The sequence below is a fragment of the Megalops cyprinoides genome, chromosome 16 (assembly GCF_013368585.1).
Source record: "Megalops cyprinoides isolate fMegCyp1 chromosome 16, fMegCyp1.pri, whole genome shotgun sequence".
NCBI classification, from domain to species: domain Eukaryota; kingdom Metazoa; phylum Chordata; class Actinopteri; order Elopiformes; family Megalopidae; genus Megalops; species Megalops cyprinoides.
This window is the reverse complement of record NC_050598.1, coordinates 23,543,957-23,555,977: the sequence shown is the minus strand read 5'-3', so window position 1 is coordinate 23,555,977 and position 12,021 is coordinate 23,543,957. Positions and strand designations below refer to the sequence as shown.

General features: G+C 46.7%; 1 protein-coding gene across 2 annotated transcripts in view; it reads left to right on the top strand.

The window, feature by feature from the left end:
- diaph2 (diaphanous-related formin 2) overlaps window positions 1-11,782 on the top strand; it is a 397,085-nt gene extending 385,303 nt beyond the window's left edge. For both annotated transcript variants that reach the window (XM_036548047.1, XM_036548046.1), the window contains one exon: window positions 11,573-11,782. In XM_036548047.1, coding sequence (XP_036403940.1) covers window positions 11,573-11,637 — 65 coding nt within the window. In that variant the 3' untranslated portion in view covers window positions 11,638-11,782. The remainder of the gene's footprint in view (window positions 1-11,572) is intronic.
- Window positions 11,783-12,021: the final 239 nt, after the last annotated feature.

Here is a 12,021-nt window from a genome sequence, read left to right as displayed (position 1 = left end):
GGCCACTGCGTCATGTTTAATGGCTGCGATCCCGGGTGGGGGGACCTGCCGCGTACAAATGTCAAGAGAAAGGTCGGGACCGTCACCGCGGCCCGATTCACTGCGTGATTTATGAGGTGCGGAGCTGAAAGAAAGAAACGGGGGTAGAATCAGTCCCGGCCGTAACCGCAAAAAGGTCAGCTGACTTCATTTCAATTAAGCCGGGACGCCAAAGCCCATTGGATGTGTGTTGAAGACCAGGAAACAAGAATTACAGGCCTCTTGTTCAGGCAAACAATGAGACCTATTCCTGTGATATAGCTTATAAATACAACAGCTTGGGAGAGGCCTGCAGAAACTTTAAATATATGAATAAGTAATCTTGTGCTCTTCCATATGAAATTATAAATAAGTGTTATACAGTATTATTATGGATTGGAAGATTGCAGCAGCAGCAGGTGGTGTATGAAATGAAAAGAAACTGTCACAGTTTCCTCCGTTTTTACTTCAGTTGTTGCTGTGTTATGTAAATGCTCGGTATTTATGGAGAGAACTGTGCTCTGCAGCTCAGGACAGGCTCCTACAATGCATCACACTCATTATGCTCCAGTCAAGTCTGTCAATTGACATGGCAGGACTTTTATTTTCCTGAAACGGAACACAAATGCTGTGATTAGGTAACCAGTTTACAACAGTTTGCAGAAATTATGAGACAGAAGGATTTGACATTTTAAATATTGACATGGAGGAAAGCCAAAGTAAAGCTTCCAAAAAAAAAAAAGAAAAAAACACCAACTTACACAAAGGAGACACACATGAGTCACAAATTGCCAGCAAATTATTTCCTAGTCTTTGGAATAATAGGGTACCTTCTGCAGCCTTTGATTTCCTCTCTTTTTGTGTTTCCTCCATGTTTATCTTGCTGTCTGGCAGCGGCTCTGCTGGAATCCCTATTGATAACTGTCAGGCTGCGTTGCTGGGCAGCGGGCAGGGGGCTTTGTGGAAGAGGGGGAGTTGGGGGGTAGGGGGGGTGGGGGGGTGTGTGTGGAGGGCACTCCTGTCAGATCTGATGGAGAGCACCATGCTGTGACGTGAAGGGTGCTGTCAGGAGATGTCCGAAAGCCCGCGCAGGTACGGCCGCCCCTCCCTTTCCTTCTCTCGGCTGTAACTGGCTGTGACACCTACCGGAGTCGACGCTCCCTCCTGACCTGACCGACACAGAGGTCCAGGCACCGGGGGGACAGCCGTGTTCTAGGCCTTCTTCGCCAGGAGTGCTTCCGCTTGCCACTGCTGTACACCCCCCCCCCCCCCCCCCCCCAAAAAAAAACTTTCATATGTCCTTTCAAAATCTCTCCATGCCAGCTGCTCTGTAGACAGTGCTTGACATCAAGGGATGAGACTGGCACATTGTTATGTGATCAAGGTAAGGCTCGCAATACAAGAAGTGAATACTGTGGGGGTAGACACTAGCTCTAAACGTAACCATCGAGAAAGCATGTTTAGGGAGAATTGAATGTACAAGGCTGGGTATCAGAAATAGCACAGTGTTTGACATCCCTTCTTATCCGTGGGAGTTCCATTGATTCAGTGTATCGCCGACTACATAAGCAGCACGAGCACCTTGCCTCTGATAAATATTAAGCTGACTTGTAAGAGACTGTAAAGTGATGGAAATGAGATAACTGAAGTGCAGTAGCTGTTTGGTACAGCAGTGCAGCTGGGACGGCGCTCACCGCGTTCTATTTAAGTCGTACGAGTCTCCTGACGTACTGATTGGCCCACCATGATGAACTAGGTAGCACGCGCACTCCTTGCCCCTACAGGTATGCAGACAGCATTGCCGGTATGTGTAGGGCTGGCTGAGGTTTAAACTTTAATGCTAATTGATCCCTGGGAAGGAGCGCGGACACAGGTGTGTAGCCGTAGGGTTTGACTTCCACTGAAATCCTGGAGAGAGACGGAGCAACAGTGGGGTGGCTGGGGCTGTGGAGAAAATGGCAGTAGGTGGAAATGTGGCCTATTTTACCTCTGTGCAACCTTGAATGTGTGTGTGTGTGTGTGTGTGTGTGTGTGTGTGTGTGTGTGTGGGTGTGTGCGTATGCATGGGCCTGTGCGTGTGTCTCTGTGTGTGTGTGTGTGTGTGCTTACTGCATGCACACTTGCATGCAGGTACCTTTTTTTAATCCTCTCTCCGTGTGTCGCACCTGTAAGGATTTGCTGCTTATGAGAGGCAGGTGTTACGACCCATTATCATGTCTCGTTTGTGTCACTGATTAAATGGCTTTTCATGTCTGCCCCTCAGCCGTGAGACTTAATCAGTTTCTCACATCAGCGTCGCTCACGGTAGCTCGCATTTCCCAGAGGTCATGCTGCCTGGTTCACGACGCGCCTCCCATTCCGCAGACTGCTGTAAAAACCAGGCAGGCATTAAGCTGGCACCAGTGCGGCGTGGAGCCGAAAACGCATTAACAACTGATTCAGAATCATAAAGGCCGAATTTACGAAGGGTTAACGGCGCTTGCTGGTTCTACCCAGCATCTGAAAGTGATGGTTTGTGCTCCCCATCTTGCATGAGCCTGGAAATGCCTCTCCTTCCTGCTTCCGAGTCTCCCAAGCAGGCCCATGAAAGAGTGATGAACAGCCTCTGTACAGCACTTTATTCAGGAATGATAACTTATTTATAGGTGTTGGAACCGTGTTGTTTGCTTGTTCTATTGAAAAACCTTGCGGGTAAAGTGGCGACGGGCTGGCACGTGAGCGCGATCTCTGGAGGGCTTCCCTGCAGAAATCTTCCTCCCGATAAATAAATGAACGGGGATGAATATTTTATTTCATCTGGAATTCATTGTCGCAGGGATTTCTCTGGGGATGCGTGGAAGTATTCAGCAATCTCAAAAAAATACCCAGCTCCCCCCAGTCAGATCGGCCATCACCGCCACTGTTTTCCGTTTAATCAGACAGGCGGCTGTTATTACGTAAAATGCGGAGAGATCGCGATAATTAACGAGGAGAATTCAAATTCAAAACAAAAAAAACACAGTGGCTGTTTGTTTCCCAGTCTCTTGGAGTTCAATCCATGCAATCTTGGCGTTGGTGTTGAATTGTCAGTAGCTGCATTCAAATTGCCAACTTCAGCACCACTTCCATATCATCGGTTTTTGATTCCTTTAAGGGGAGGAAAGGTTTTGCAGCATCCTCTGAAAAATGTAAGCCCAGAGTACTGAGATCAAGTGTAGATCAGGCTCTATATGAGCGTGCAGGTCTGCGGTTAGGTAGGGAGGGACATGATGTCATACTGGTTCTTCCCAAGGTCACTCCCTTATCTTTGGACTTATGAGAGAAGAGATATGACCTCACTGTGGTTTTCAGATCATAGGCTAATCTGAAATGGGGAAAGCTTTGTCAATAGACCCTCTATGCTGTGGAGACAGGACCTTGCGGGGCAAGACCCTTCATAGGAAGAGGAGGCCATTTAGTGTACATCAGGGAGTGCTTCTGTATGAATGATTTAAGAAGGTGGCCTCTTTTATTTTAAGGCTACCTCATTCACGCTCAGCCTTTTTTGTCAAATGGAAGCCAGACTCCTCAAGAAGGAGCCCCTCACTCCCGTGATCTCAGTACTCTTTGTGAATGACAAAACATCAAAAGACAGATGGATAAATAAATAAAACACCTTGTTTTATTTAGCATGCCGTCTGTATCAGGCACCGAACATCTGAAAGAGGGGTAGGTGAGTTCAGATAGTGCTTGAAGTTACCTTGAGTGCAAGACTTGCGTTTGCTTTTTGGAAAACTTTCGCTTAGTGGACTTGCCACCATCTGGTCTGACCTTCATGTAAGTAACTGCTGCTGTTTTTCATTAACTACAAGTTGATTGAGGTGTTCAGTTTGTGTGTAACCCAGACAGGTAAATAGGTAATTATAGTAACATAGAGTTACATATCATTTTGTTTCATTGTCAGATTTCTCATTTTTTTTATTGAATAAAAAAGGCTCATGCACAAGGCAAAAACTTGTAATAAGTACAAGCCTTGAAAGAATAAATTTTTAAGACAACAGTTGGTTTTTCCAGTTTTTATAAAATTTCAAATGATGAACAATTCTTTTTTCCATTCCAAATTTGCAGTAAATACTACTTTTTCTTCACTTTCAACTCAAATACTTTTCAAAATACTTTCAACTGAGCTACATTCCCTTTCCCTAGACTTTCCCCACTGGCTTAATTTAAAGAATTTTATGTTACAGAAACTTGCTGATCTTTCCCCTCTTTTTCTGCCATGTTTCTGCACGGTAATGCAGGTGGATGTTAGCAGTGCACTCCTTGAATGGCGTTTGAAGCGGTAGGGGGGATACGAGCTGTGTCATTCTCGCGAAAGGCCCTGCTTCCTGTCAGAGAGTGAGGGATGTGGGGCCTCCAGAGGGCACGGCTGCCGGGGCCCAGGCTGTCTATTAAAGAGTGCCGGAACAATTGTCAAGGCTCCTCCAGGAAGCCTCCCTTCCCTCAAGAACGGGGTGGGGAGAGAGAGAGGATCCGTTTCACCAGATGAAACAGCCCCTTCAGAACTTTAAATGCTCCTGCCGCCTTGTTTTTTTTTTTGCGACATCGTCGGAAAGTCTGCCGTAATGAGGGCGTCCTGTTAGCCGGGTGGCAATTAGACTTGGGGAGCAGCGGTGGTTTTCAGCCAATGCCCACTCTCAGCAGTTTCCCTGCCCAGCAAGCCTTTTGAAACGACTTCACCCAGCCTGACCTCTCTGCCGCATCACAGAGCCGTCCCGTTTCTGTCCCGCTGAACACGTGTGCATATGTGTCAGCTCTCTCATGGATGCGTTGAGGAACGTCTGCGTTGGATGTTTATAGGGGCTGCATCTCGATTTCAGAACAATGTCAAGCTCGGGCAGGCTCAATATTAACGTAGCTAAAAATAACACACCTGCCTTTCCACAGCTTTTCCATGCAATCAGACAAGTCTTTCTCGAAAATCATGTGTAATAGAAAGAAAATCAGATCTCAATCTTAAAAAAAAAAAAAAGAAACTTCTATTCTGTTATATCGATCTTGCTATTGCAGCAATCCATTTATATTTATCTTCGTTTCTGGCTTGCGCTCATTGCGGGGTTTTTGTATCCACACCAGGCATTTTCTTCCTTTATTTGTTTGGTGATCCATCAGTCTATTTACCTTATCATGCTGCCAAACCATCCATTTACGCACCCATCTGTCTGTCAAGCTATATCTTAGCATCCATTTGTCTAACTATCTCTCTGTCTGCTTATCCTGCTGTCAATCAGCCTCCTACAGGCTGTGAAGTTTTCTTTGGCTGGAATACAATCCGGGCCTGATCAACCTTATTTAAGCAGGTGGGTCGGCAGCAAAGTGTTTGGAATAATTACACTCCTGACTTATAATGCATCCTTCCATCTATCCGGCTATGCATACAACATAAAGGTACAGGTATAATTAGAGCCACTTTGGCGTGCTGAAGGTGGAGTCCCTGATTTGACAGTGAGCGGTACAGCTCCTGAACATGTAAGGAAAAGTCCCCGCCATGCCGGGTGTATGTAATGTAATGGAAGAGAGGCTGTGGCTGGCCATGTTGAAGCAGGTCATGGCCCGGGGTGCGGATCTCACCGCTGCTGGAGCGGGACCACTCCCGGTGTTCCTCCCGCCGCGGGCCCGGGCCGCTGCCCCGCCGTAATCAGTCTTAGGGGATCAGCAACGTGCCCCCGGAGCACCGGGATCCTGATGGATTACCCGCTCGCCACTCCGTTCCCGGTCCCGCAGGCCGCACGCCTCCCACTAACCCATCTCTGTCCTTGGTGACACGGCACCGTCCGCCCGTGAGGGGCAGTGCCTGTGATTAATGTGCCTCACTCCAGCCCCCTGCCCATGCCACAGTGCACAGTGTCACCTGCAGCGCCTTTGAAAGGTGAGAGGAGCACTTTTTCATCAAATTTGAAATCAGAAAAGATGCTTTTTTGGCACTCTTTCCCAGTGATTTTTTTAGGAAAACATAAAGTATTTATTTCTACTGTGATATGCAGCTCTCTCTTGCACAGCTCGCTCCTGAAAAGATGATCATGTCTTAGAAACTTCTATAGTTTAGCCCTTGGCTACAATCGATCATAAAACCTTTTTTTTCTATGGCTGTTCAGTGCTTTTCTGTGTGTTTTGGCTTTGTAGCTGCCTCCCTTTGGTCAGTTTCGACTGAGAATGCCAGGATGTGTATTTAAGACTGACATTTTTTTTTTCCCCAGAACTCTAATCCTGAATTCGAAAATGACTTCCAAGATGGGTTTCTCAGAGAAACCATGATGCGCACAAGTCTGCTGTGCTCGTTATTTTTAATTAAACACGGATCATTGTAAGACCAAACACAGCCCTGGCTTCAGGAGATGATTGTTCTGGGGAGACCTACGCGGGTGCGTGTCAGTTTTGTTGGGGTAACCAAACACAATCTCTCTTATTGTCTCTGTTTGTCGTCAGTATAGATCTGCCAGGGCCTCTCGCCGTGAAGATAAAGTAGTACTTTTCTTTCCTCTAAAAATAAGCATTTGTTTATCGACATGTGTAGTGATTTTCAGCTCTCCTGTGCCGTATTGTGTACTGAGCTGTCAGGAGACATTACTCTCAGGCCTAGTCCTGCTTTCAGCCAAACCATGCTGAGAGGGGAACTGTGTGGGACAATGGAGGAGGTGGGAGACAAGGGGGGCATGCAGGCCTGTAGCAAAATCTGTTAAGATGCCAGCTTTTAAATGATGTGGTCTCTACTCCTCAATAAGGGCTTGAAACTTTAATGCAGTCCCCTAGGTAGAGCCGTGAGAAGCAGGGAAAATGGGTGTATTGAGTATCTGGGTCATTCGCCAGCACAGCTAGCATTGCACAACTGAATGACCTTGTTTGATGGAAAGCCGTGATATAGATGTCAGGGAAAAAATGCTCTAAATAATCTATACTTGGATCCTGTCCGCCTTGATTTGTCATGTTATGATTTTGCTGCCTTTTTTTCATGATTGTGATTGTTTTTGTTTAACTAACTGTCAGATAGATGCAATTTACCTCCGTGCGCTGTGTGAGAAAGGGTCTGATAGGGGAAAGCATGCGCGGTGCATACGCCAGCCATACTTCAAGCTTATCTGCGCCGGTTTCAATTTCACTTTAATGGAGAAAGTTTGCATCAGCGTTCCTTCATGCTGGCGCCTCACTTGCTTCCACCCGACAGATGTTCCGCTCGCTTCCCAGAAATCCGTATTTCAATCTAAACTTTTAACTCTGCAGGAAAAAGAAAAATATCTATGCCTTTCCTCAGAATGTTTACACAGGACTGCCATCTCTGGCTCCACAGTCAGCATGGACCATGTCCCGAAAATGCCCAAATCTCACCCAGGTTCTCCCCTGCACTCTCACTGAGGCCTTTGTCGGCTCCCTCCCCATGCTGCCTAGTTCTGCTTAGTGTGACCTTTCATACTGGTAAGCCTACAGTATGTCATTTGGTACATCCCTGTGTGAAGCAGAGAAGGTATATAGGTTTGGTTACAAGCAATGTAATGCCATAATTGGATGTTGTACAGATTATGCATACTTACATATTGGCTTTTACTTAAATCTTACTGTGTGTGTGTGTGTGTGTGTGTGTGTGTGTGTGTGTCATGCCATATTCATATTACTGTGCCTCTTCTTAATTCTGTCATATTCCCAGAAACATTATTCTGTGCTTTTACATTTTTTCAATTTTTTTTCAAATTTTTTATATAAATATTAACCAGATGTAAAATGACACATTCTGTAAGATTGCGTATCAGTTGTTTTATTCATTTCCCACACCCCCACCTCTGTTATGAAGTCTCTGTAATGAAACCCTCACTACATTTTACCCACAGGTGTAAATGCTTGGCTGTCTGTGTGCAGCTTGTTGCAGGAGTTCACACACTTTCCTTCTGTTCTGTTCTGACTTTACCGTTTCTCCCTGGGACTGAAGTTACCTTTCAGTTTGATTCGTTTCCCCCCCAAAAGGCAATTTCTCTCACCTTTGGAAGAGGCCCTGTTTTGTGTAACTGTAGTTTTGCTCTCCCAGCCCCATAACTTACAGCCAAAGAAATAGGTTTTCTCCTCTCCCCATCCCATTTATATATCTTGTTCCTGGCTATGGTGCTCCATTACTGTGCAGCCAGAGCCCTGGCAGAAAGAGACAGGAGATGAAGGGGAGAGATATCGGCTGCTGCAGTGCTCTCCGAGTCCAGGGTAAACACAATGTGTTGACACACCGTGCAGAAAGATTTAATCACTTTTATTGCATTTTGTCTCTGGGGGGGTGGGGGGGGAGTGTTGTGTGCATGTGTGTGTGTGCACGCGCGTGTGCATGTGTGTGTGTTTGTGTGTGTGTGTGTGTGTGTGTGTGTGTGTGTGTGTGTATGTGTGTGTGTGTGTGTGTGTGTGTGCGCGCACGCATTTGTGTGTTCATGTGTCAGCTCAAGTGTGTGTATGCTTGTTCCTGCCTGCGTGCTTGTGCTTGTCCTGCTGTGTAAGTGTGTTAAGTATGGGCAGATTTACCAATGGTAGGTTTCTTGTGCCGAAGCGCAACGTTCTGAATTCTGTTTTGATCTTGGGCCAATAAAAGAGAAAGAATAGAAATTTTTCTCTGTACTAAATGGAGAGGGTGAAATTCCATTGGAAGCCGTTCTGCTTCCACCTACTTATGTTACGGGTGGCATAACGTGACTGCTGTTGTGATTGATCTGACAGGAAGGCTCAGAGATTTAACGCAAAATGAAATGAAACATATTTAATCACTTTACCACCACTTGTGTTCTCTTAGTCAGATAACAGGACATAGTTTTTTCTTTGATCCCTGAAGGAACAGAGACTGAGGCTGTCATTGTGACTGGCAGATTTATTTCTGCCATTCATATTTTGAAACATGCGCTGTGGGGGCCCGTTAACAATTGATGATGTAATTCCCGGCAATTACTGAAAGATGACAGTAGCATAAAACTTATTACAGCTTTTAATCTCGATCAGAGAATACACAAGAGACATCCTGTCCAATCTCTCAATCACAGCATGGATCTGTGTTTGACTGGAAAGATTTCACTTTGTCGTGTAGTTTGTATAAAGGTGGCCTGAACGGTGATGCTGCTGTTTAATACTATGAGCTTCAAGGCATGTCTGTAGTTCCCCACCCACCTGACCAAACGTGTTATTTTTTTTACCCACCAATGCCAGGGCTCACCATGATAGACCCTTTGAATAGACTGATGTCACTTTAGATTTTTCCCCCTCGACGTGTTGCTTAACAGTTGAACAACAATGCCAGTCGTTAGCATTTAATTAAGTTCTGGAGTGCTGACATCTCCCCACTGTAACCAGGAATGTTTTCTTCTTTTGTCATTTCTTTTCCCTCCTGTGCTTCTGCATTTCGAAAGCTCTAAAAGATGTCGCCTCGGGGAGAAGCAGGTAAAAAAGCCATCAAAGAGATGACAGCAGACATATTTGTGATCAGTGCCAGGAGTTTTTTTTTTCTTTTTTGAAGTTGTCTATTTTTGTGTCTTTTTTTGTATTCCTGTAGAGGACAACCACAATATTCTTCCCCTAGTAGAAATTGCTGCTGTTTGCTCAATTGTTGTGGTAGATTGACTTTAGGAAAAGATGGCTTTTAAGTCGACTTAGCAAGAGGAATAGTGGCTGTTTAAACTCATCTGTCTTTAGAGAGATTTGAAAGGTAACCATTCAAACTCTAAAGGACTTTATGCGTCTCATATTAAATCTGCCGAGACAAAACAATTATTTCAAATCATGCCCTCACCTATTATTTGCTACCAATTTGCCCAATACAACAGAGTCCACCGAGTTCCTCTTTGAAACCAACATTGATGGTACCTGCCTTTCTCAATGCAGAGTTCAAGCAGAACAGCAGGTAGTTTGTGGAAAATGGGAATCAAGGAGACAATTCAGCCTCCAGAGTCCCTTTTCATTGGAGAGAATGTATGTCTTTAAAACAATGGCCAAGCAGAAGCAGTATTTACGTCCTGTTTTTTGTCCCTCTCCTTCATTCCTTTCCTGCTCACCCACGTCCTTGTTCTCTGTTCTAGTCCCTCTATAGTCTTAAATCTTTCTTGCTTATTTCTCCTGTCTCCCTCGCCCACATATTTTAATAGATACGGTAGAGCTGACCTTGTCTTTTGCAGTAGAAGATTGTATTGTCCAAGAGGATCTTTGGATGTTGTCAGGCTTTTGGGTATAGGGGTAAGAGGGATGTGCGCTATAAGAATTAAGGTCACCTTGGGAATTGCTTGGGAATTGCAAATTAATGCCAGAAAGTTTTCCCCCCCCCCCCTTTCCTTGCTGCATTTTGATGTCTGTTCTTTTGTTTTCTTCCTCCTTTTAACCGGCGATGCTAGTTTGCATTCTCCATTTCATTAGTGTGAAGGAGTGCAGCCCCTGAGGCGTGGTAAAACTCCCTCAGATCGTTGTGAAATGGGAGCAGATGAAAGGGATGCGCTCGCTGAAAGTCTCACTCCGTGACTTTCTGCGAGCGACTTTGAGGTGAAAACTCGACGTGGAGAGTTCGGAATTGAGGAGATTGAACTTGCGCGAATAGCAACAGGAGGTCATCTGGTAACGCCGCATGTGCAGCCTCCCCTCCTCTGTGGGCCCCTTGCTTTGCTTTCCTCAGCAGTACGGCTCACAGTTGCACACGGCTCTCGGTTTCTCCAAGCTCATTGCAAGACGGGGCCCGCAACACAACAGCGAATGAAACCAGGGTAAGGCAGCCAAATTCGCTGAATGTACAGGGCCTCATGTTGGTTGTGGTTGTTTAGGTTAGTCCTGGGCGACACCCCCCTGACTCCCTGAGAAGTCCAGTCACATCCCCTCCTCCACGGCTTCAGAGCAGATATAGGGGCTCGCACCTTTGGATGAAACTGGCTTGCGTGACTCCAGCAGGAATTCTCTCGGGATGACATTAGCGTCCGCATCAGGCCGGAGGTTAACAGCGGAACACAGCCCTATCATTAATGTCATCCATGCTGAGGGAGAATTCAGACACCCCATATCAATTTGAGATGTCGTCACCAGGCTTCAAGTCTCCACTCACAAAGCCTTCATCCTCCGAGGGCTGACCCCTGCCTGGAGGCCCGCTCGCCCTCCCCCTCCCCAGGGCCTCCCGCCGGGAGTGGGTTTGGGGGGGGGGGCTGGGTTACTGGATGAGTCCAGGCCCTGTGTTTGCTCATGACTGACTGCCAGGCTCCTTGTTCTGCAGGCTGTGCGTGTGCATTCCAATCGTGCCCTCAGCTCACGCCTCTCGGATGCGGACTAGGTGGAGGGGTTCTCGAGTGCTCGCCGAGGAGCGGGCGCTCGGTGGAGTTGCCATGACACCAGATGCCAGCGGCCACACTCCAGGACTCCTTGTGCATTCTCCTCACTCCCTCGCCCTCTCTTCACTTCTCCAGTTACTTTTGTTTCGTTCACCCCCTCCTCTTTTGTCAGCCTCCATTTCATTACGTTTAGTCAATGTGCTGCAATGGATGAATCCTAAGCTTTGTTTGTTGTCTCTCTCTCCCCTTCCCCCCCCTTTGTTTTGTCCCCCCCCTCGTGGCAGACAACCGACGGGCAGGTCTGGAGAGGTCTCGCTCGCGCCACAATGGCAACCCGTCGGCCCGATGATCACAGCCCGCCTGAGCCAGCCCTCCTCGCCTCGCGGGAAACGTTAAGACAAGTGCCAAAGACGCGGTGATCAGGACGCCGTGGGCATCCGGGGGAAGGACCTTCTCATGAGCAGACACTGGGAGGGGATGAGGAACCGCAGAGACACGGGGGGTGGGGGGTTGGGGGGGGGGGTTAGGGGGGGACCTGCTAAACCGGATCAGAGCATCAAAGGGCATCTGATGATCACACGTCTGAAGCCTTACATATTTATTCACTCTGTCTGTGGCTTTATTCTCAAATGGACATATTTCATTACAGATAGCGTTGTTTTAGTCAGATCTGCGTTTTTTGTTTCTTTATATTGTCATATACAGCCTTGTTGCCCAGTAGCCCATCAGTCCT